Genomic DNA, 25,767 nt, shown 5'->3' on the forward strand with positions numbered 1-25,767 from the left:
GCAAGGCTAATTTTGCAAATATATATTGCCAGGATGGCTGTTTGTACTAACTAGAACAAGTACAGGCTCGATGAGCGTTCCATTCTGGAGAAACTAGAGTGAGCAGTTTTTCGCGGGCTTTCATGGGGGAGACAAAAAGAAGAAAAAGATACAGCTTATAGTTTGAAAGTATTGGTGTGAAAAATTATGCTTTGGGGGCCAAAACAAAAGTACAGACACACTGCGGGAAACGGTTTCCAGGTTGGAATGAAAATTTCCTTTGTTCACAGGGCAATCCATTTTCAATTTATCTCTATCTTCGAGGTCTCCTAACAATTCTTGGTTCATCATTGTCAAGGGGTACTCCGGCTCCCCACATTCATCTTAGCCATCGTAGTAAAATCGACGTCTCTTTTCTACTCCAAACCTCCAGGATAAACACGCTACTGCACTCAGCCTGGAAAATAAACCGAGCTTTTAACATTCGCGCAAATATTACAAATACAATGATGCAGCCGCTTACTTGGATCGGCCACCCAACAACTACAGTACCCAGAATGCACCGTTTTCCCTTCCGCTTTCTAGCCAGGCAATGCCTAACTTGATCTCATTTTCACAAGCAATGGTCACATGACACGTTTCCTGTCAAGATGGCGGATAATCTCCCTTCGGAGTTTGATGTGATCGTTATAGGGACGGGTATGTGTGGCTCTGGTACTTCACTGACAAAGTATAGGAAGTCTTTTTGTTCCTACCTTCTCTGTCAGTGGCGAGGGTTGGCGAGAAATGTCAGAGGTTGAGCATGGGAGGGAGAACGGGAATGAAGTAAGATAGTCCGTGTACAGCGCGGCACTTAGCAGCTACAGGGAGGGGCTTGGGACCCGCGGTGCTTAGCGCCATTTGAGTAGGGGGTCGATCTGGTCGATGCCGAATGCTGAGGTTGGTTGCTGCGGGTGATTCCTGTAATTTCCTTAGAGGGAGGTGGGTTTTCAGTGTCATGAGAACGGAGGGTCTGGATTTTATCAATGGAGACGCCTTTGGCATGACATGATTCCTTGTTGATTTCAAGGTGCTATTTCCCATCATTTTATTTCGCTATTTCATAGGAATTTTTCATATATTTATATAACCTTAGAGTGCAGGGCAGCTCGGATACAGCTGAATCCTCAGTTTTTCGAAAAAGATACCCGTGTGCGTTTTAATTTACTAGGGCAAGGGAACGGATTCTTTTCTACTGTGTTGAGAAGTGTAGGGAATTGTATTTTTTGAGGTAGCCATTATTCCCGCTTTATGATGCAGAAAGAAAGCATTTTGTTTTCTACAACCCACCTACCTAACCACAACTAAATGAACTGAGAACAAGCTTCTTCGAGTTTCAGTTCAGGTGTGTGATTTTATCTTCCCCTTGTCCCACCGTTTATTTTCCATGTTTTGGGTGGAGCCAGAAACCCCTCTTCTAGTTGACAAATTCTACGTACAACACATGGCAGAAGACATTTGGCAGCAGTTGGTATTTTGTTTTTCTTAACAGTGTAAAGGATGGGTTTTAGATGGGGTGAAATAGATTGTTGGGTGGGGTTTTCTCCTGTCTCCAGAATGTGGTAGGCCAGAGAAGCTCTGGTGGACCATTGTGTTATTGAATTCAGTTTCTTCTCTTCTCAAACAGTAGAAGCAGCCATGTTTCCAGGTCAGGAGTAATAATAGCTACCTGTTTTCCAATGCTTATTTTTTGCTAATTGAGGTGCTAAGCACTTTACAAGCTGTATGGAATTCTTACAACAACCTTATTAGAGTAGGTATTCTCTACACCTTACAGAAGAGGAAAGGAGCTTTGAAAAGGTTGCAGTTTGTTCAAGATCACACAGCTGGTAAATTTCCAAAAGCCCATTCCATCCCAGAAGGAGAATCAATGGTTCTGACCCTCAGAGTTAACTCGTATTATTAGAAATAACTGGGAAAACTTGGTTCTAGACCTTGTTTGGCTATTAACTATCTGTGTGAATGGCTAGGGCTAGGCACTTGGCTTCTCTGAGCCTGTTTCCCTGTTTTTGAATACAGGGAGGGTAAACTAGACAGTCTTTCAGGTGCTGCCTAACCAAAAATTCTCTTATTCTAGTTTCACTTGGGTAATTATTCTCCCTACAGTAAGGACATGTTGATTCCCATCCTGAAAACTGCATGGCTTCAGATGACTAGTCTGTAATTGCTATGAACAGATGTTGGAAAAAGCCAATAGATCGTTCATTTATTCTCTCCAGTCTATCCTAAAACTGAGAACAACATCCATTTTAGAATAGCTGTTATACCATACTTGGGTTCTATATTATTGCCTTTCTTTTTTGTTACCTAGGAACTTGGTGTGTTTAAAAATTTTTTATGAATCATTGATGTTTTATCCATATGTGAATTCAAAATTAATTGATAAGATTGCTAATTCTTATTATTAAATGATGTTGATTCTTATAATAAATATTCTGCCTTCTGATTCAGTTTATAATATGGACTACATCCATCGTGTTGGAGTATGTTATGATAGAGGTAGGAAAATACTGTGAGTGATCCAGAAAATTGCATCAGGAGGCATCTGGTGTCTGGGAAAAGATTCATTTTAGACTTATTTTAGTGAGAATAGTGTTATTACTCAAAGTAGCAGAAGAACTTATTTGAAATTAATTTTAAAATATTAAGGTTTTCATTATCACGTAATGATGAACATATTCTGAGCTTATCAAGCACATTGCCTGAATTTCTGATATGAAGCTTTGTTTTTAAATATGTTAAAATGGAAAAATTGGATAAAAGTTATTTTCCTAATAAATGATTCCAATAAATCCATTCATTAGTTAGTTGGAATTATTTTTAATGTGTTTGGGATATTTTATTTCTGAAATAGTTTGCTGAAATCAGCCTTTAAACTCTGTTTGCTTTACTAAATATACTAGCTTGAGTAAATCATAGGAAAAGCAGTGTTTCATAGCTTCAGTTTTACTGTCAAAAACAATCATGCATGTATCAGAAACATGAATAGGCTCTGAAATGTAATTTTTCTTATAACAGATTTAGTTCTAGTTAAAAAGTCATTAGCAGACAATTGATTCATCAAGTAAAATCATCAATGGAAAATATTTTAAATCCCTTTGACCTTGATTCAGTTGTATGTTTTTTCCTTTTTCATAATACAAGGTTTTTCTTAAGATCATGTTTTGAAGAGATTATGGGAAAATAAAGTTTGGTGTGTATTTTCTTTTTTTATTTTTTAATATATCTATATTGATTTCAGAGAGAGGAAGGGAGAGGGAGAGAGAGAGATAGAAACATCAATGATGAGAGAACCATTGATTGGCTGCAGCCCACAACCCAGGCATGTGCCCTGACCAGGAATCGAACCCTGATCGCCTGGATCCTAGGTCGATGCTCAACCGCTGAGCCACTCCCAGCTGGGCTTGGTTTGTATTTTCTTAGTTTAGCCCATTTCCTTCTGATTACAAAATACGGGAAATATCTCTGGATCAGCTAAAGGCAGAGGAATAAGATAAAGTACTTGAACCATGGAAAATATAGAGGAAAATGGAATAAGGAAGGAGAACCAACTGGAGTCTGAAGGAAGAGGACAAGAATAGATATGTGATAAGCGGCCTTTAGTTTGGGTACTCACTTGTCATTTTCAAGACATTTTACAACTTAAAAAGACATTTGAATGATAATTTTATGGGTTGTAGGGAAGTATCATTGGTTTCAGGTTAAAAATAGTACCAGTAACATAACTCCTCACTGGAGGTGACTTATCTGGCAACCTGTGTGATCTCCAATCTGCAGCAGAGCCAACAACTCAACAGAAGAGCAGGCAAGATGGAAGAGCTGTGTGGTAATATCAACATGCTTCTTATATAGGGGAATCCCTCAGGCTCTCAGGGCATTTTAATTCTTACTTTAGAAATTATTCTAGCCTTCTCAGAGTATATTAGAAGCATCCTATTAGAAGATATAGGGAGTGTTATCAGCTTTTGCCAAAGCTGTGTTGGGGAGGAGTACCATTAGACATAAGTGACAGTTCATATCATGGGAAAGGGAAGAGTCTAATACTTAACATGCACACCTACATCAGACAGTACAATTGCCTGGGAACATTTAGTGTAGTGACAAACATCCATTTATCAGTGAGTCAACCCACATTTACTGAAAACCTAGTCCCTGCCCTTGTGCAGTTTACTGTATTGCCTATTTTTTTATATATGTTTTTATTGATTTGAGAGAGAGGAAGAAAGAGGGAGAGAGAGAGATATAAACATTAATAATGAGAGACATTGATTGGCTGCCTCCTGCATGCCCCCCACTGGAGTTTGAGCCCTCAACCTGGGCATGTGCCCTGACCAGGAATTGAACTGTGACCTCCTGGTTTATAGGTCAATGCTCAATCACTGAACCATGCAGCCAGGCTGTATTGCCTATTCTAAGGAACTGTTTGGTTCCTGAGAGTTACATCCTCAGAGCTATTCATAAGCCAATGTGGGTTTTTCATCGCATACTTCTTGCTTTCTGAAGGCCATGTAGAGATTCAGTCTGCATCCCTTTCCTTTCTAAAGTATGCCGCACAAGTAATATTTTGGACTTCTTTCCCTAAGGTGGGTTATGGAATAGGCTAGCTTAAAATTTTTTGTGTGCAGGATAAACATAAATCTTTTTTAAGAGTTTTATTGCTAAAGATTATGAGGAAAGAGATGAGATAACCAAAATAACACACATGGAAATTACAAGGGGGTATTGCTCCTAAATTCTGACTACCTTGCTAGATAGTACTCATCATAGTACAATAATAGATGTGGCAGCATAGCATAATGGGAATCACTTGACCTTCCTACTGAGTGGCTTTTGGCAAATTGCATAATCTCTTGGGGCATCATTTTGTTCATCTGCAAAATGAGAGATGTGATTAGGTGACCTCTAAGTTAGGCATATACAAGCTCTAAAATTTACCATTATGTGTGCATAATCATGACTCTGGGTCCTAGAGAAAAGGCTAGATTCTGTATAGTCTGTGTAAGAAGTCAAAATTTTCTATGAAAATGTCTCATAAAAAACATTTTCTTGAAAGTGGTAAACTGCTTTTATCATGTAGGTAGCACAGTTCCATTCCTTGATTTCAGTCGAGAATCAAAAAACATTAAGGTAATTAGCCTTTGGCTGGCAGCTCATTGTCTATAATGCTTATGTTGGTGATGGAGTAGCTACACATCTTTAAACATTGGGGGGATAGGAATACTGCAGGAGGTGTCATAGAAACTGATATTTACCAAATACCTATTTGTGCCAGACTGTGCCAAGTGATTTCCCTTACATGTGTCTCATTTGATCTTCCAGGAAACCTGTATGTGGTTCTAACATCACAGGATGTCCATACTTCCTCTGCTTGTATTTCCAAACATCCATGGATGGTCCAGAGCAGAGTTTTTTTTTTTTTTAATATATCTTTATTGATTTCAGAGAGAGGAAGGGAGAGAGAGAGATAGAAACATCAATGATGAGAGAGTCATTGATCGAGCCCACAACCTGGGAATGTGCCCTGACCGGGAATCGAACCCTGATCGCCTGGATCCTAGGTCGATGCTCAATCGCTGAGCCACGCCCGGCCGGGCAAGCAGAGTTTTTTTTAATTGAAAGATGCCACCTGTTTTTGAGTCATGAAATTAATTCCAGCAAGAATAGAATATATCAGAATATATTACATGTAGTAAAAATGAGTATAGTGAAATAGTTCATATGTATGTAATAGATCACTGTGTAAAATACATATTTATCTATACATACAGGGTGGGACAAAAGTAGGCTTACAGTTGTGAGTATGCAAAACAGAGTTTATTCTTGTATTATTTATTAATTGTTTTCCATAGAAACAATTGTAAACCTACTTTTGCCCCACTCTCTATATACATATATTTACATATACCTGTATATATTTAAAATTCACAGAACGCGAAAGTGGTAAAAAGTGTTACCTTGGGAATGTATTGAATAGGGAAAGATAGGGGTCGTTCACTTTTTACATCATTTAATTCTGTCCAGTTTGATTTTTTTAAAACAAACATTTATTACTTTCATTTTTAAAAGCACAGATATTAAAGCTGAAAGGAGTCCTTAGAGATCACCTAGTGTATCTAGAGACCATGCCTCACATGCCCAAGGTCATAGAATAAGACAGGAATAGATTTAGGACTTCTGACTCCCAGTATGTTTTCTATTAGACCCTGCTGCTAGAGTAAGTGCCATCAATTAGTAAGGCTATACCTACTGCCCTTGAATATTTATCATTTCTAACTTTCACAACAACCTTACAGGATTATATTGATAAAGAAAAACGTTCAGAAAGAACTTTCTCTAAACTACCCACCAGACCATGCTGCCAGAGTAGCAGCACAAACTCATACAAAGGATGGGAAGCAGATTCCCTGGCTTCTGTGGGGTGCTCTGGGCAGTTTTTAAGCTTTGCATAAACCTTCTCCTTGAATTGCAAATATTTATATTGCCTTAGTAAGGATTCTAGGAAGAAGGAGAGATTATGGGAAGGGAAAGAAACAGAACAGAAGAGGGCGAGGCTCCTGCTCCTATAGGCTTTCAATCAGCGTTCTGAAAGCTGTGAGTTTGCCTGAGTGAGGCAACAGATCTTAGGAGCTGGCTGTGAGAAATGGTGGACAGAACACTGAACCAGGTGTTAGACACAGACTTGAGTTCTGGCTTTGCCACTTATATTTTGTAACTTTGAGCACGTTATTTCACCTTAGCAAGTTTTCTCAAATGTAAAACAGAGATAAGAATAGAAAAAAGAAAAAAGTCACTTGGTTGTGGTTAAGATTTAATGAGATAATATCTGTGGCCTGAGAAGTTGAAAGCCACTTGCCCCAGATCACACAGTCAGGGGTGGGATCTGCATGTAGATCATAGGACAGGAAATCTCCTGAATTTTCCTCTCTAGCATACAGGCCCTCTTCATATATCTCCCCCTCTCTCTCTCCCTCTCTCTCTCTCTCTCTTTCTCTCATCTCTATTTCTATCATCTCTATTTCTGTCTCTCTCATCTCTCTCTCATCTCTCTCCCTCTCTCTCTCTCTGTCTCTATCTCTGTCTCTATCATCTCTATCTCTATCTATCTCTCTATCTCTCTATCTCTATATCTATCTATCTGTATCTCTGTCTCTATCTCTATCTATCTCTGTCATCTCTATCTATCATCTCTATCTCTATTTCTATCATCTATCTGTATCATCTCTATCTCATCATATATCTCTATCTCTCTATATCTATCTCTATCATCTCTATCTCCTCTATCTCTATCTCTATCTCTATCTCTATCTCTATCTCTCTATCTCTATCTCTATCTCTATCTCTATCTCTATCTCTATCTCTATCATCTCTATCTCTATCATCTCTATCTCTATCATCTCTATCTCTATCATCTCTATCATCTCTCTATCTCTATCTCTATCTCTATCATCTCCTCTATCTCTATCATCTCTATCTCTATCATCTATCTCTATATCATCTATATCTCTATATCTATATCTATATCTATATATCTATATATCTATATATCTATATATCTATATATCTGTATATCGTCTATATCTATATATCTATATATCATCTATATATCATCTATATATATCATCTCTATATCTAATCTATATATATTTATATATATATCTGTATCTGTATCTATATATCATCTATATCTATATGTGTGTGTGTGTGTGTGTGTGTGTGTATGTATACACATATTTATCTATTTACACATTTTGGGGAGGTTGCCAGGTGCAAAATGTTTTAAATTTTAAAGTCTAGAAATGAAAATGGTATTTCAAAAGTCCTTTAGTTTTACAAACGCTATACCATCCATATATTTTATTTTGACATGTATGTATCTCATTTCAGCATTATAATGCAGTGATGAATACAGTGGCTTGGAAATCAGACAGACTGGAATTGAATCAGCAATGCCTTTTGTGTTCTTTAATGTCCGAGTTTCATCTCTAAATAATAATTCAATGAAATAATTCCTGTAAAATGCTTAGTGGGTGCTCAGAAAATGTAGTTTGTTTTTATGGCCTTTAATACCATACGGGAGTATTTTCCAGGAAGAGCTCATGCTTTCTATGGAGAGCCCTGGGAAGATTCAGGTGTTTAAATCATCTTCCTGCTCTTCCCTTTGATCGCTTGGTGGGAAAGACCTTCGTGTGTATGTTACCACTATTTCTATCAGATTTTTTTGTTTGGTGGTTTACAGGTTTTTCTGTTTTTTCTTTTATTCTGTTTTGTTCACCAGCTTGCATTATTTGTCATTTGTTTTGCCTAAAGGTTTTGAACAGATTTATCTTATTTGGGGCAGAGCATGAAACTCTTCTTTAGTAATATAAGATACTGAAGGAGCTAAAGAAACCCTACAGATTTTGGTGTTATGAAAAAATGCTGTGCAATTCTTTAGATAATTATTGATGGAAGAGTATGTGTTTTTTTAAAATATGTTTTTATTGATTTCAGAGAGAGGAGGGGAGAGATGGAAACATCAAGGATGAGAGAGAGTCATTGATCAGTGGCCTCCTGCATGCCCCCTACTGGGGATCAAGCCCACAACTCGGGCATGTGCCCTGACCAGGAATCCAACCGTGACCTCCTGGTTCATGGGTCAACGCTCAACCACTGTGCCACACTGGCAGGGTGGAAGAGTATGTTTTTTCCTGCTCTCAATACCTAGAAAAGTAAAGGGAGTTATCTGACTCTGGACAAGACTCTCTGGGAGAGACTCTCCCTTCCCTGTAAATCATAAGTTTGAGCATTTCTCAGAGAGCTGCATCTGTTACCAGAGTTCCCTTTGCAGCATCATTTTCATTTCCCATGCCTCATGTCATTTTCTCATTTTCTCCAGTGTTCTCATGATGTTTTGAATAACTCAGGCTATAGCAATTAAAATCAAATATGGCTGCTCATTCTCATGTTTAACATAAAATCCCAATGCACAGAAAGAATTATAATTTTCTATAATTGACCTGTTACTCATGCTAAATTATCTGCTATTCAGTTTCAGTCCAGTCTTTTAACTGAAAAGTTAGGCTGTGCTTGCTTTGTATGTAATGGTTTTAGAAGTAAAATAGTCGAATCACCATCAGTTCCCACTTTATATTTATATATATTATAAAACTATATTTGATACTTAGTTGTGTCCAAGAAAGTAGAGATACTTTGAAAGATTTCATTTATTGTCTTTGCTTTTCTAATCAAATTGAAGGGCAGTGTAAAAACAGGTGATAATTTATCACACATACTGATTTCTCAAAGCATCCATGATTATGAGACCTCTCATGTTATCATATTGAGACTGTTTTAAAAATAGTTTACAAGTAGACAGGAGAAGGGACCAGGGACAACTTGGCTGGTGTGATGCTTAGCATAAGTGTTGCATACTAGATTTTACCAAGAGCTTAAGTGGGTAATGTCATACTAGACTGATTTGGTTTATATCACATTTAGAAAAGTACCAACATCTGCTTTTTTCTTCTGAGTAGTGTTCTTCCATATCTTTATTTGTCCAGCCCAGAGTTCATGTTGAGTTACAATGGCCTTAGTTATTAGCATTTTTAGTCATTTTATATTGTTTTGAAATGTTTTGGATCATATATCTGTGATTGAAATTTGCACATTTCTTAAACTACTTTTCTATATAGGATTTAAAATAATTATTAAGAAAAAGTTTACACAAGCTAAAATATAGAGAAATAAGATTTTATATATGGTATCAGGCATATCAGGAAGATGTCGAGTTGTGAGCTCTAATCCTCATTTTTCTAGGAATTGTGTTACTTTGGCATGAACTATCTAAGCCAAATAGATGACATTTATTTTAATCTTCTTTTAATACCTCTTAATTTTAATAAAAATTAAAATTATTAATTTTAATAATTCACTGTTAAACATATGAAAAATATTTTCTAGCATTTATTATATGCCAGATACTGTGCAAATCCCTTTAAATGCATTATGACATCTGATTGTCATGGAAACTCTGTGGTAGGTATGATTATCTCCATTTTACAAATGTGGAACCAAAGGCTTAATTAAGTTTGACCTAGGTCATACCGTTAAGACTGGAGTTCCTTTGACTAAAGCTGAAGTATTAGATTGAGCTTGTTGAATTCTTCCAAGTAAAAAGATACCTTACACTATCAAGGTTAGATTAGTGTGCCCTAGCTTAGCAGTTGGCAGTTGCTTCATTTTTGGGAGTTACCTTTGTTGACATCAAAACCTGATGCCAACAAAGTCTTGTGGTATTAACTCCTTATTGATAGCATCATGACATCTGTGTCAGCTTAGAAACTTTTTAATGAAGGTAAACGGAATGACCTGGTTGTGTATCCTTTAAAACTGGAAAAAAAGAGAAAAGAACCGCAGCCACTAAAATAATGGCAAGAAATTGGATCAAGAATACAGTCGTATTTCAAGCTATAATGTTTTCCTAGGAATTATTCATTGATTCCAGGATACATAATTTCCCACTGAAATAAAATCATTGTTAAAAATGACTCATAGGCTAATTTTGTATGGTGGGGTTTGCCAATTTTTGTTTTTGTTTTTTTTATAGTTTTCTTCATTTGCACATTAAAATTCCAAGATCAAGTATGGGACTCGTCCTGTTTATGAAGCTTTTCTTTTTTGGGGTTGACTGTTATTTTGATTCCTACAATTTTCAACAATTGTCAGCACTTAGAATAATGGATGCATTTTAATTGACAGAATGGATATGGTAATATATTTTGACTTAAAGGGCCCTGTCATTAACAAATAATAACAGTAACACTTTTATATATATACTTCCAGACCTTTTCTCATTTTGTGTGTATAGATGCATGCATACTTTTCTATATTTATAAAACTGTAGCTTATTATAGGTGCTGTTTTGAAACCTATTTTTCACTTCATACTATGTCATGAGCATTATTACATTTCAACCAAATATTCTTCCTCAGTGTCCTTTTTAAAAACTTTTTTATTTGGAGATAACTGTAGACTCATTCAGTTGTAAGAAATAATGTAGGAAGATCTTTTATATGCTTCACCCAGTTTCCTCCAATTTTAAGCAACCTCTTGCATAACTGTAGCATAATTAGGAAATTCACCTTACCCAATGGCCTTATTCAGATTTCAGTTTTACATGTACTTTTGTATGTGTGTGAGTGTTGAATGAGTGTGCAATTTTATCACACATATAGAGTGCTGTGAATACTGCCACATTCAGATACAGAAAAGTTTCATTATAAGAATCTCTCATGGTACCTTTTTATAGTCACAGACACCTACCTTCTTCCCCCATCTCCAAGCCCTCGCAACCTGTAATCTGTTCTCCATCTCTGATTATTCCATTAAAAAATATTATTAAATGTTATTTTAAATCAATACTTAGAAAGTATTTTTTGTAGATGTCTTGTTATTTATTTAAACCAGGGGTAGGGAATGTCCTGCCCATGGGCTGTATATGGCCAGAGAAATCATTTGGTCTGGCCTGCCAAGGTAACCACAGGAGAGATTTGAAATACAATAAATCCAGGAGCTTTTTTCATAGCTAATTTTTAAGTTGATAATTTTGTATGGCCTGCGAATGATGTTATAAGGTTCCCCCCCCTGAAAGTTTTAAATGACTTTTTTTGACATTTAAGGTTTTCAGTTTTTCACTTTTATAAGCTAATGGTTTGATGAACATGTTGTACCTGAATCTTTTGTACATATTTAATTATTTTCTTGGGATAAATATCTAGAACTTAATTGTAGCCTTGAATTTTTAGAGGGTGGTTCATTAATGCTTCTGATTTTTATCGATGAATTGCCTTAAGGAAAGTTTGCTAATCTATATTCTCACCAGTGGTGTATGAGAATGCTTATTTCCCCATATTCTTTCAACATTGGCTATGAATGTCTTATTCTTAATTACTGCCAACTTGATAGCCAAAAATGATATTTTCTTGTTTGAATTTGCATTTTCAGATCATAAGTGAAATTGACTAGATAACTTTCCCTGTTGAAATCTCAAAAAACAAAAGGTAGTATATACAAAAGTTATAGCACCTACCATGAAAAATAGCAAACTAAAAGTAGAAGGAAAATAGAGTGGGAGTATTTGCAACATAACAAAGGACTAATTACATAAAAAGAGAATCTTTAAATTTTATATGAAAAACATCTGTTTCTCTATAGATAAATGAACAGAGAATGTAAACAGGCAAATGAAGAAACAAATAGTCAACAAACTATTGGAAAAATATTTTTTCTTATTAAGAATCAAATGCAAAATAAACTAATAATTGAAAAACATTAAAAGAGCAATAGCTAATTGTTGATGAAGTTGTATTCAGTCCATATGTATGAACAACACTTTGGCAAAGTAATATGACAGTTTATACTAAGAATTGCAAATATGTTCATTCCCTTAGACTGTAGATCTGAGAATTTATTCTGAGAAAATCATTCAACACAGGTGAAAAACTACAAAGGTGATAACATCTATTTTAAAGCTGCTTGCCATAGTAAAATTTGAAAGTAATATAAATGTTGTATATTAAAGAGCACCAGTGTCTCCAAGGAGGCTGGATAACTGGTGGAGGAAGCAATCTTACAGTATGGCCCAGGATCTGGTCCACAGATTTCTTTTTTATTATACAATGTCATACATACAAATGAAATCTGTGTGTGTATCTATGTGTTTTATTCAGTGAAGAATAATAAAGTGAATGGCATGTATGTGTGATCCAGCTAAAGAAAAAGAACATTATCAGTACCTTAGAAGTTCCTTGTGTAACCACTGTCAGCTATCGCCCCTTCTTTTCCCACAGATGTAACCATTATGGTAAATTGTATTAATTGTTCCCTTGTTTTTTAAGTGTTTTTATCACATGCGTATGTATCTATAAACAATATATTGTTAACTTAATCTGTTTTTGACACTTGTCTAACTTTTGGAATTTTACTCTATGTATTATTTCAGTGACTTGCTTTCATTGATCCAGGTTATGCTTGTGAGATTCATTTGTACAGATGCATATAGCTATAATTCCCATATACATACACACATACATACTGCTATTAATTTAGTATTCTGAGTTTGCAAATATTCAACTTCAGTAGGTTATGCCTATTTACCAAAGTAATTCTATTTATTTGCCCTTTGGTTTTCAGATTTTCAAGTCCCCCTCAGGAAGTACATGATGCTATAAGCACACACATTCATCACAAAATGTCATCATTCTGTACATACTGTTCTGCAACTTTTTCAGTCAATAATCACCTTTTTATTTATTCCAGTATATTTTTTATCTCAACTAGTACACAAACCATATTTAACTTTCTATAATCTTTCACCCCAGAATACCCTTTATAGCTGATATGTACAAGCTTGTGTCCAATTTTGTATTGCATTGTTTGTTGTTCTGTAAGTCTGTTTTATTCTAACATAATTCTCTTTTTTTATTTTATTTTTTATTTTTATTTTTTAAAATATATCTTTATTGATTTCAGAGAGAGGAAAAGAGAGGGAGAGAGAGAGATAGAAACATCAATGATGAGAGAGTCATTGATCGAGCCCGCAACCTGGGCATGTGCCCTGACCGGGAATCAAACCCCGGTCGCCTGGATCCTAGGCCGATGCTCAACCGCTGAGCCACGCCCGGCCGGGCATAATTCTCTTTTTTTAATGATGACTTGAGATGCTGAAGAGACTGGGCCGGTGATCCTACAGAATATTCTCCCTTTTGGATTTGGTTGCTTGCTTTCTTGTAGCATTATTTATCTTGTTCCTCTAGCCTGTATTTCTCCTGTAAACTGAAAGTTGTATCTAAAGGCTTGATGGCTTCAAGGTTAACATTTTTGGCTAGAGTACGTCTTTAGAGATATGGATGTCATGTTGGGTTATACCAGAAGATAATATCAGGTTGATCCACCATGAGTGTTGCTGAGATTGACTCTGGATTAGGATGATGACAATCCGATGCCTCCATTGTATGGATATACTTTTCCCTCTGTGTATTGAAAGTCTGTATATTGCTAATTTGGCATCATACAAATATTCAGTTTGATGCCACCTATTCACATAATTGTTTTCACATAAATAGGTAATCATTGTATAAGTATTTTCATTAGGATTTGCATAATGATGTTTTTTATAGTTCTTTGATTCCTCCTACATTTAATAGCTTCCACTGAATGCCAATTTATTAATTTACAAAAGGGAATATACCTTTCTAGCATTATTGACATCTACCAGTTAGAGTACCCATTTCCAAGAATCAAGTCACTTGGGAAAATTAATTGTAAGGTTGCTTGAGGAGGTGGACAAATAGATATAAATGTTCTGAAGTAGTAGAGTTTAAGAGCAGATTCTGGAGCCAGACTGGCTACATTCCAGTATTAACTTTGCCATTTACTGGGTATATGCCTTTGAGAAAATTACTTGACTAGTCCTTTTTAGTTACCCTATCCTTTATTGCCTTATGTAGATAAGTGGACAGACACTGGAAGCTAAAGGAAAAATGAAAAAAACTTGTTAGGGCTTGGGTTATGGAATGATTACAACATTTTCTTTAGCATTGGGGAAATAAAAAAATAAAAAACTATCATGCTACTTTTTAGTTTTTTTTGGTGTTAATACCTGTTTTTTTATGTTTTTAGAATTTTAAATCAATGTAGCATTATTTATTAAATGGTTCATTTATTTATTTTTATTAAAAATTTTTTAATGTTGCCATAATTGCAGGTGTCTCCCTTTCCCCGCCGTTTGCCCACCTTCAGCCACCCCCACCTCCCCCTCCCTTGGCCTTCACCAAACTATTGTTTGTGTCCATGAGGTATGCACATATGTTCTTTAGCTAATCCCTTCATCTTCATTATCCAGTCACCCCCACGCCCCTTCCCTGAGGCACCGACCAGTCTGACCCATGTCTCCATGCTTCTGGTTCCATTTTGTTCATCAGTTTATTTTGTTCGCTAGATTCCAAACATGTTAGTGAGATCATATGGTATTTGTCTTTCTCTGACTGGCTTATTTCCCTTAACATAATGTTCTCCAGGTCCATCTAGGCTGTTGCAAAGGATAAGATTTCCTTTTTTATGGCCAAGTAGTATTCCACTGTAAATGTACTACAGCTTTTTTTGGGCACTTGGGCTGCTTCTAAATCTTGGCTATTGTAATTAATGCTGCAACGAATATAGGGGTGCATATATTCTTTTCAATTAGTGTTTTAGTTTCTTCAGATATAGTCTCAAAAGTGGAATCACTTGTTCATAATGCAGTTTCATTTTTAATTTTTTGAGGAAACTCCATACTGTTTTCCACAATGGCTGTACCAATCTACATTCCCATCAATAGTGCACAAGGGTTCTCTTTCCTCCATATCCTTGCCAGCACTTGTTGTTTACTGATTTGTTGATGGGAGCCATTCTGACGGATGTGAGGTGATATCTCATTGTGGTTGTAATTGGCATCACTCTGATGATTAGTGACATTGAGTATTTTTTCATATGTCTATTGGCCATCTGTATGTTCTCTTTGGAGAAGTGTCTATTTAGATTCTTTGCCCATTTAAAAAAACATGTTTTCTGTAATTGATTTTAGACAGAAGGGAAGGGAGAGGGATAGAGAAATAGAAATATAAATGAGAGAAAGACATTGATTGGCTGCCTCCTTCACTCCCCCCATTGGTGACTGAGCCCGCAACCCGAGCATGTGCCCTGATTGTGAATGGAACCTCGATCTCCTGGATCATAGGTTGATGCTCAACCATTGAGCCACACCAGCCGGGCAGTGTATAATTTTTTGATGTTGGTACGATTGTGAGCCTTCCCAACTAGAATGTAAGTCCCATGAAGGCAGTGCATTATTTCTGGTTTTGTCACTGTATCCTAAGCAATTCTAATAGTGTCTAGCACACAGTAGGGTCCAATAAATGGTTAATTAAATCATTTCATTAATAATAACAGGAGATATTATTTTAACTGTTGCTACAATTTCCAAATATTCCTTAGATTGCTCTACTTTCCTTGACAGAATGAACCTCAAGCTGGTTGCATTATTTAGTTGTCAAATAATCACTTTTAAGTTTTGGACTCTACAGCCATTATAGAACCTTCAAAATATGATCCATTCAAACCTGACTATGTACAAGATTAACAAAGGGTACATGCCACTCTCTTGTATTTGAGAGGTCCCACAAGCTTCATTGTCTGCTCAAGGACTAAAAGTCCCTGGAGTTATACATATGCAGTGACAATATCACTAATTCAATCATCCAGTAAAGAGCCGAGGACCTCTTGGTTCATGGGTAGATGCTCAACCACTGAGCCACACTGGCTGGGCAAAGTCCTTTGCCCATTTTTTAATTGAATTGTACTGTTTGTGAAATTCTTAATGCAATAAAATTGTAAGTTTTATTAGATAAAATTTTATACTTTGACTTCACTGTTAAGCTTTTTAATAAGCAGGATAAAATAATTACCCTCGTTTTCTCAGTGATATGTAGCTGATTTTCTCTTGAATACAGAATGAGACTACATATAAAACTTAATTTGAGGTGTTTTTACCTTAAGGAGTGTTGTATAATTAAAAAACATTTATAGGTCCTTTCAAATTTAGTTTATAAGTTCCATAAGGTTTTTTTCTTTACTTTTTCAAAAATGAATTTCATGATAGTATTTCATATAAGGGTGGAAGGTTATTTGTTGTGTGATTTTATAACATTCTTGGAATGAGCACACAGTTTCTCATCTATTTTTGTCTCATAGCTTTGTAAGTAATGTAGTAAAGGTCATTTTTCTTGTGTGGCACATAAGTAAAATATACTCAGAATAAAGAAATTTTATTTTTCTTATCACAAGTTAAATATTGTTACTAACTTGAAGAAAGCTGAACTCTGATATCCTTTGCTGTGAGAAGCTCATTTGGTCACTTACATTGTTACAACAGAAATGTTAGTGCTAAGAAAATTACGTAAAAATTAATTGTAGTGGAATCTGCTTATTTTATTTCCTGGCATGGGATAGGTCTTTGGCAAATATTTACATTATTTAATAAAACTTTCATTAAAGCAATTTGAGTTGATATAGTTTTCTTGATCTAGGTAAAAACCAGAAAAATAAACCTCTGCTTTCCAAGGGGTTATTTTATTTGGTAGGCCCAATCTTTCATTAGCTCTCTAAAATTCGGTATTGCATTTTATTTGAAAACTTTTTGTGGGAAATTTCAAACATAGTAGAGAGACTAATAACCCCCTATGTGGTGGTCTTTCAATTATCAATTATGGCCTATCATGTTTTCTTTTTACCCTCCACTTTCTCCTCATTTCACCATCCAACCCTGGATTATTTTTAAGCAAATCCTAGATATCATTCCATCCTGTTTTAATTTTTTTCCACATTTCTATAATATTTCAATTTATTTTTATTGAAATATAATTGTCATACAATATCCTGTTAATTTCAGGTGTGTATCATAGTGATTCAATATTTATATACATTGAGAAATGATCCCCATGATAAGTCTAGTTACCATTTGTCACCATACAAAGTTTTTACAATATCATTGACTATATTCCCTATGCTGTACATTACATCCCCATGACTTACGTCTTTTATACTGGAAGATTATACTTCTTAATCCCCTTCACCTATTTCACAAGCCTCCCCAACTGCTTCCCTGTCTGGTAACCACCAGTTTGTTTCCTGTATCTACTAGTCAGTTTTTCCATTTGTTTATTTTGTATTTTATGACTCCACACATAAGTGAAATCATATGGTATTTCTCTTTTGATTTATTTCACTTAGCATAATACCCTGCAGGTCCATCCATATTGTCAAAAATGGCAAGATTTAATTTCTTTATGGCTAATATTACATTGTATATACTGTATGCCACATCTTGATTATCCATTCATCTGTCATTAGATACTTAGGTTGCTTCCATAGCTTGGTTATTGTAAATAATGGTGCAGTATACATAGGGGTGCATATATCTTCACATTAATGTTTTTGTTTTCTTCATATAAATACCCCAAAGAGGAACTGATAAATCATATGCTAGTTCTATTTTTAATTTTTGAGGAACTTCCATACTTTTTTCCATAGTTGCCGAACTAGTTTACATTCCCACCAACAGCGCATGAGGGTTCTCTTTTCTCCACATCTTCGCCAATACTTGTTATTTTTTTGTCTTTTCAAGGTGATATCTCATTATGGTGTTGATTTGCATTTCCCTGATGATTAGTGACGTTGAGCCTATTTTTTAATTGGGTTTGTTTTTGATATTAAGTTGTGTAAGTTCTTTATATACTTTGGACATTAACCTCTTATTGGATATATGATTTGCAAATACCTTTTCCCATTTAGTAGGTTGCCTTTTCATTTTGTTGATGTTTTCCTTCACTGTGCAAAAGTTTTTGGTTTGATGTAGCCCAGTTTGTTTATTTTTGCTTTTGTTGCCCTTGTCTGAGGAGATTGTTTCAAAAACATCTAAGATCAATATTAAAGAGCTTACAGCCTGTTTTCTTCTATAAGTTTTATGGTTTTAGATCTTACATTAAAGTCTTTAATCCATTTTGAGTTTATTTATGTATATGGTATAATACCGTGGTCCACTTTAATTCTTTTGCGTGTAGTTCTCCAGTTTTCTCAACACCATTTATTGAAGAAACGTATCTTTTCCCCACTGTACATTCATGCCTCCTTTGTCATACATTACTTTTCCATATATACGTGGGTTTATTTCTGTGCTCTCTGTTCTATTTCATTGATATATGTGTCTCTTTTGGTACCAGTACCATACTGTTTTGATTACTGTAGTTTTGTAGTATAGTTTTAAATCAGGGTGTTTGATACCCTCAGCTTTGTTCTTCTTCTTCAAGATTTCTTTGGCTATTTGAAGTCTTTTTTGGTTCCACACAAATTTTAGGATTCTTTGTTCTAGTTCTGTGGAAAATGTCATTGATATTTTGATGGTAATTGCATTGAATCTGTAGATTGCTTTGGGTAGTGTGGACATATAACTATATTAGTTTTTTCAGTCCATGAGCTTCGTAGGTATATCTTTCCATTTATTTGTGTCTTTAGTTTCTTTCATCAGTATCTTATTCAGAGTACAGGTCTTCCACCTCCTTGATTAAATTTATTCCTAGTTTCACCTTCTGGTAGCTTGCTATTAATGTATAGAAACACACCAATTTATTTTAATTTTGTATCTTGTGACTTTACTGAATTCATTTATTCGAATACTGTAGTTTTTTGGTGGAGTCTTTGGGATTTTCTGCATATACTAATGTCATCTATAAATAGTGACGGTTTTATGTATTCCTTTCTAATTTGGATGCCTTTTATTTCTTTTTTTTGTCTCCATGGCTTTAGTGGGCATTACCAGGAGGTTCCATGGTGTCATGCTGGGGCTGTCTTGGCCCTCCTGCTGGAGTTGAGATAGGCACATCCCAGGGGTCCAGAGGCAGGTCTCTCTTGGTCTGACTTGGCCGGCAAGCTGGAGAGGGTACAGTTGTGGTGGTGGGGGATCTTCAGCAAGCACTGAGCAGGAATCATGTTGGTGGGACTGCTGGGGCTGGAGTGGCATGTGCTGGGGTGTCCCAGGGGTGCCTTGGCGAGAAGGCTGGAGCTGGAGGAGGCGTGGTTCAGGGTGTTCTAGGGCATGCTGAACCATGCCTCCTTTGTATAAGGGCTGAATCTGTTGCAGACTGGGGGTCTGGATTATGTGGTGCCAGGGTTGCCATAGCAGGATGACTGGAGCTGTGTCAGACCCAGGCTGTGGGGGTTCTGGGCGATGCTGCTCCTGGACCTCTCTGGCGGGATGGCTGGAACTGGAGTGAGAGAGGGTCAGGGGGTCTTTGTCAGGATGGCTGGAGCTGCAGGTGGTGTAGGCCAGGGAGGTCCTGGGGTGTGTTGCACCAGAGCTGACGTGGTGGGATGGCTGGATTGGGCTCAGGCTGTGGGTTTCCCAGGGCACCCGGTGACGGGTTTGGCTTGACAATGTGGCTGGAGTTGGCAGGGGTGGTTGCGGAGAGGCTCCGGGCACTCTGCATTGGAGCTACTTTTGGGTGACAGCTGGAGTTGGTGTGGGCCATGGTCCAGGAGTCCCCACAGGGATGGCCTTTGAAGGTTTGCTAAAGTGCCTGGACCCTGCTCCTGCCTGCGCCCCTAAGGTGGAGGATGTAAAAAAATGGCACTTGCAGGTATCTCTGATTCCAGAGAGCGATCCAGCAGGCTTGTGCTCTTTGGCAGACCCTGTAGGGTTAGTAAATGGATTTCTTTATTGTATAGTCTAGGTGCCTTTTATACTGCTGTTTTTTTACCGTTTCCCAGAGTGGGGGAGTTTGTGCATGGACCCCACAGGGATATCCCTTCCTACTGCACTGCCTTGGGGTGGGTTCCTTTCTTTACCATGCCTACTATCCTTATGTCTGTGGTCTCTATCATTTGTTGTGCAGAAGCTGTTTAATCAGCCCTCCATTCTTTAGGGGGCATTGTTCTGTACGTCTGTGTATATTTGGTGTTTCCTTGGGAAGGAGTTCAGTTCAGGGTCTTCCTACACTGCCATCATGGATCCCTCCCCCTGTTTTTGTTTTTAAGTTCAAATCATTTGCTCAGGAACAGAGGTGAAGTTTTTGATCTGACATTTAAGTTGACCTTTGAGAACTGTAACAAATCTTATGGGTCACTAATTTCAAGCCCATCATTTTATCTATAAGGATATCTATAAGGAAGCTGAGTTTCAAGGTGTTTGACTGTCCAGCTATTTAGTGTAAACCTGAAAACAAGAATCCAGTTTTCCTGACACTAAGTTCAGGACCCTGGATATTAAAACAATGTTCTTGTCATTAGACACTCCTAAAAGTTCACACTATATAAATTTTTAAAAATTAACGTGAATTTTGCAAGTAAATATTTTAATGGTAGTATATTTTTCTAAAGTTCTAAAAATTACATAGATATTAATAATATTTCTCTGAGAAAGAAATCCATAGATATTAAATTGCTACCTTTACTAATATGTTCGGTATTTTTGTTGGTGAAAGGCAATTAAAACAATTGTCAATTTAAAAACAATATTTTTATTTGAGTGTCTCGGTAGTCCCCTAGGCAGTCTTTTTTGCTTTTTAAGGTAATCACTAAAAAGTAAATATAAGATCTAAACTTTTAATTTGGAGTTTAATAGAAATAAACAGAAGTACTTGAATCTGGGTTGAAATTCAGTTTCCACCTAATTTTCTGATTTTTTTTGAGTGTCTGTGACATGAGCTAAATGTGCAGTTTTACCTTTTCATTGCTCATTCTAATAGTTCTTTACCTAATATGGTTCATGGTTTGTTTAGAATGGTGCCAAAGGTCTGTACATAGGGTTGTTTAAGTAATAAAGGGTGTGGCTCTCTTAAGAGCTTGTACTCACAAGTTTTTCCTTGCTAGTTATTCTATTTCTTTCCTAAAGAAAGAAGTTATTCTTTATTTTAAAAAAAAACACAACAAAAAACAGTCACAGTAAATTTTCTAGTTCTCTGTAATTTTCTTTCCATTCTGGTCTTCACTAGTTATAAATAACACATGAAATGGCTTTCAAGGTAGAAAACAAGAATCCATTTTGAAATGTTCTATAAAATAAAGAGTGATTTATGGTTTCATATGATTTGGACTGAAAGCACTCGGGCTTTGCCAGGTCATCAAAGTCCTGTCAGGGGAATCAATTATTTATTGTTCGATATGCTGGGAGTGGTGTAAGTACTTTATTTTATGGAAGTATAGTGTTAAGAAAAATCAATTCCAGGTACTAATACAGTTTTAAGAATAGATCATAAAGAACTGACCTAAATGTTACAGTTGTAAATGATGAGGTTTAACATTAAGAATTTGGATTAAAAGGGGATTTTGAAAAGTGAATTTTCATTCTTATAAAATGTTTTAGATAACATTCTTCAAACTATTATTTTTATACCTTTTTGTTCCTGATTTTACATCTCTGTTTTATTTAGACAGGTTTTGGAAAATTGTAGAAAGTTGAGACTATACATGTTTGTTTGTTATATGATCATATAACATTCTGTAAGCTTCTAATATATTTTTTCTAGCTGCTAAGTGTATAACAGAACCTCATCTGAGAAGGGAAGGATGTAACACCTCAATTTCCCCCAGTATAAACTGTTATGAAATGCTAATTTAATACTTACTGTTTACCTGTGTTTGATAAAAATGACTTGCCAATAAAAGCTGTTGGTCTTGCATCAGAATTATACATTTTTCCTATAATCCTTTGACATGTTTATTTGATACAGCTTCACTAATGAATTTAATAATCATTTAATAATGTGAAATGTGTAAATGATACTGTGTTTGATGAACTTCTATAGTATACATATACAAAAAGCCTATAGTATACATATAAAAAGGTTATTGGACTTTTTTTTAAAGCTTTTAAGTTGTTAGATCTTTGAAGATAACTTAAGTAAATAGTAAACAAGTGATAGTTTTTTTCCTTCAAATAACTAATATTATTGGATTAGGAAGAATACCAATATTTATTGAATGTCAGTGACATACTAGGAGGCACTGTATGAGGTGTTTTATGTCATTTTATACCTATTCCTCCCTTCACCCCTATGAGATGTATTATTAGCCCCATATTTGAGCTGAAACCTTGTACTTGTGTATCTTTACTCACATATTTTACAGGGTGCTTTCAGTGTAATACTGTGTGGTTTGACCCTGATCTAGGTTATCTGCTTCTAACTCATGTATGGCTTTTCCTAGTGGGAGAGATTGAATTCATTACAAGCCTATGTATAGTTCATATAAATGCCCTCACAAGAATGGTGTGTGAATTTGCATAATGATTCAGAAGTAAGTAGTTCACTTTTTGTGGTGCCAAGTGTTAAAAAACGATTTTATTGAAATCAGTCAAATGATTTTAAATTATTAAAAACGAATTTGAAGTCAGTTTAAATGTTATTAAATTGGCTTATAAATACCAATTAATAAAAAAGTCATTTCACTTATTTTCCTGAGTTATTGTTAAGACCGCGAAGTTTAATATGTTAATTTTATTCCTAAACGAGAATTAAAAAAACAAACTCTGACACTTAAAGTTCAAATTTAATACAAGTTCATTCTTCATTCTGTGAATAGAATTGTTTTTCTGATCATATAACATTCTTTAAGCTTCCAATGTGTTTTTTCTAGCTGCCAGTTCTTCTGGCTGCTGTTCTTCTGGCTAAAATCCTTTCAAGACTCTATGTTGCTTATAAGGTCAAAGTCAGACTCCACAGTTTGCCTCCAACCACTCTTTTTGAGCATCACCGTTTGGTTCTCTTTTCCTTCACCCTTTACCAGGAATATTCTCTTCCACTTTCCTTTTTCCTTCCACATTTTTCTTCTACACTCTTCAGTTGGGCTGTTACAGATCCTGAAACAGCCATCTAATGTCCCCTGCTCTTTGGAGTTTTCCGTGACTCCCTTGTACAGAGGAATGTTTTTCCCCCCATTGTGTTCCTATAAGTTTTAATTACATTTGTTATTTAAATTTGTATTCTTTACACTCTGAACTATTTTAGCTAGGACTTGCCATAATCTTAGCTGTTTTTCACTCACTACCTATCATAGTCTACTCCATCCCTCTCCCTTTCCTTTCCCCATTTTCTTTTTCTTCTTTTCTTTCCTTCAAAAAAAAGTATTTACAGAGAAACTACCATGTGCCTCTTCTGTTCAGGAACTCATGGTTTATTAAATGGGTAGGAAGAAATTTAAAATCCTGGCCAGGAAGATATTACTAACTGTATTATCAGACTTATTTTATTCATTCTAAGCATGAAGTTAATAGGCCCATTTAACAGGGTCAGCCTATAAATTTCACAAACTTGTGGGATGCCTGGATGGAAGCATTAAGGGAAAACAAATGGTAGTCATTTTGGTTTTATGTAATTTGGACTCAAATAATATTCATTATTGAAATCCATTCTTAGCTTTGCTTTGTCAACAGAGACATGACTTCTGACAGTGTTGATCACAGCCGTGGAAGTAACTACATGCTAACCACATGTGTATTTGCCTGTCCAAAGCAACAGCTAATTTGGGCCAAATAGAGGAGAGTAATTTTATTATTGTTTGCCATTGGAGTGGGCATTTGGTAAAAATAGGTTTATATTTAGAGTAGTATTTAGATGAAAATGTAGTATTTTAAAACTCTTTCTGAAGAATAATAAAAGTAGACAGTGTTTATAGAGCAAGTACTCTCTGCTAACAACTGAATAATTCTATGAGGTAAATGGTGGTATTCCCATTAATGAAGAAACAAAGGCTCAGAGAAGTCAAGTGACTTTTCTGAGGTCACACGGCTGGTTAAGCAGCAAAACTAAGATTCAGGTCTAGGTCTGTGTGACTAGACCATTCCCATTTCATTGCCTTGCTGTCCTGCACTTACATCCTCATCCTTAGACTCATATCCAAGTTGGAGAGAGTGAACTTACTGTGGTAATTTGAATTTGAGATGCCGAATTACTGAATTACTTGGTCTTTGGTAAGTTATTTAACCTTTTTCATCCCATTTCTCACATGGGTAATACTACCTTCCTCCCAGGATTATAATGAGGAATAAATGAGATGATGTATGTCAGATATATATTGTGAATCATAAAAGCCCTATGCTAATGAATGTTTGATAAGTATTATTAATGCTGCCATTATTACATACTTTTAACATACTAATTGCTTCCTGAACATTTCTTTGCTGTTGTCCCTCTTAACTAAGCTGCATAGCATCTTTTAAAGTACCATAGTGACTGCATTTAATTAATAAGAAAAGTTATTTTTTTAGGTATAAAAAGTTGAGATAGTAAAGATAAAAGACATTAGCACAATACAATTTTAACTGTTTGAAGAAGTATGCTTAACTGTTTAAAACTCTCCTTTCTTGCCTCCCACTTCCTTGTACACCACAAATTCTTGCTCTGTTTTTTCTTTGAATTATATCTGAAGTTGAAATTTTATGATGACTTAGTTCTAATAGTTGATGTTTAATGGCTGTATACAGTACATTTGGTCAAAACTTCTTTTTTGAACCAAGTCTTAATATAGCCACAAAGTGTTCACTACTGGGAAACTCTAGTTCTTTGGTGAATGTAGCTGGAGCTTGTCTTTAATGTGGTTTTTAACTAGAGATCTACTATGTAAATTGCTTCCATATGCATATTTGCATATTGCTTTTACATAAAGAGGATAACTTCCATTTTCTTGAAATCCTTGATGCATAGTGTGTAGTTTAAATGCTTACCAAAAGAATGGTGAGGATTAGGGTGTTTTCATTGTAGTGAAAAAGTTTCAGAACATGCTTTGTTTATTTGACTTACAGAAAAGATTTAATGTCCTCTGTTGAAATGGTAGATCTTATGATAAAGTTATAGAATAGTCTTGAACTTAAAACGTACGGTATTAACTAGCCGATATAACTGAACACCTGATTTTTTAAATTATAAAATCATTATCTTTGGTAATTTTTTATTGTTTTTGTTGGTATAGAGAGTAGTAATATATATTTCCTTTTATGATAACCAATATTATGGTGTGGCTTAATGTGATTCCAAAACAGTAGTGTTCCTTTTAAACTGTTGTATTAACCAGAAAGTAAAATACTATATCGTGTAAATGGCCTCTTTTAAAACTAGCTAACCTATTGTGTAAATGAATGTATGCCATTCCCTGTCACAGGCACTGTGGCTTTGGAGTTAGATTTTG

General features: G+C 35.6%; 1 protein-coding gene across 3 annotated transcripts in view; it reads left to right on the top strand.

The window, feature by feature from the left end:
• Window positions 1-609: 609 nt before the first annotated feature.
• The window catches only part of CHM (CHM Rab escort protein), a 214,379-nt gene continuing 189,221 nt past the window's right edge, over window positions 610-25,767 (top strand). For all 3 annotated transcript variants that reach the window (XM_081126003.1, XM_081126004.1, XM_081126005.1), the window contains exon 1: window positions 610-678. In XM_081126003.1, the coding sequence (XP_080982129.1) occupies window positions 630-678 (49 nt within the window). In that variant the 5' untranslated portion in view covers window positions 610-629. The remainder of the gene's footprint in view (window positions 679-25,767) is intronic.

Source organism: Miniopterus schreibersii (assembly GCF_964146895.1).
Source record: "Miniopterus schreibersii genome assembly, chromosome: X".
NCBI classification, from domain to species: Eukaryota; Metazoa; Chordata; class Mammalia; order Chiroptera; family Miniopteridae; genus Miniopterus; species Miniopterus schreibersii.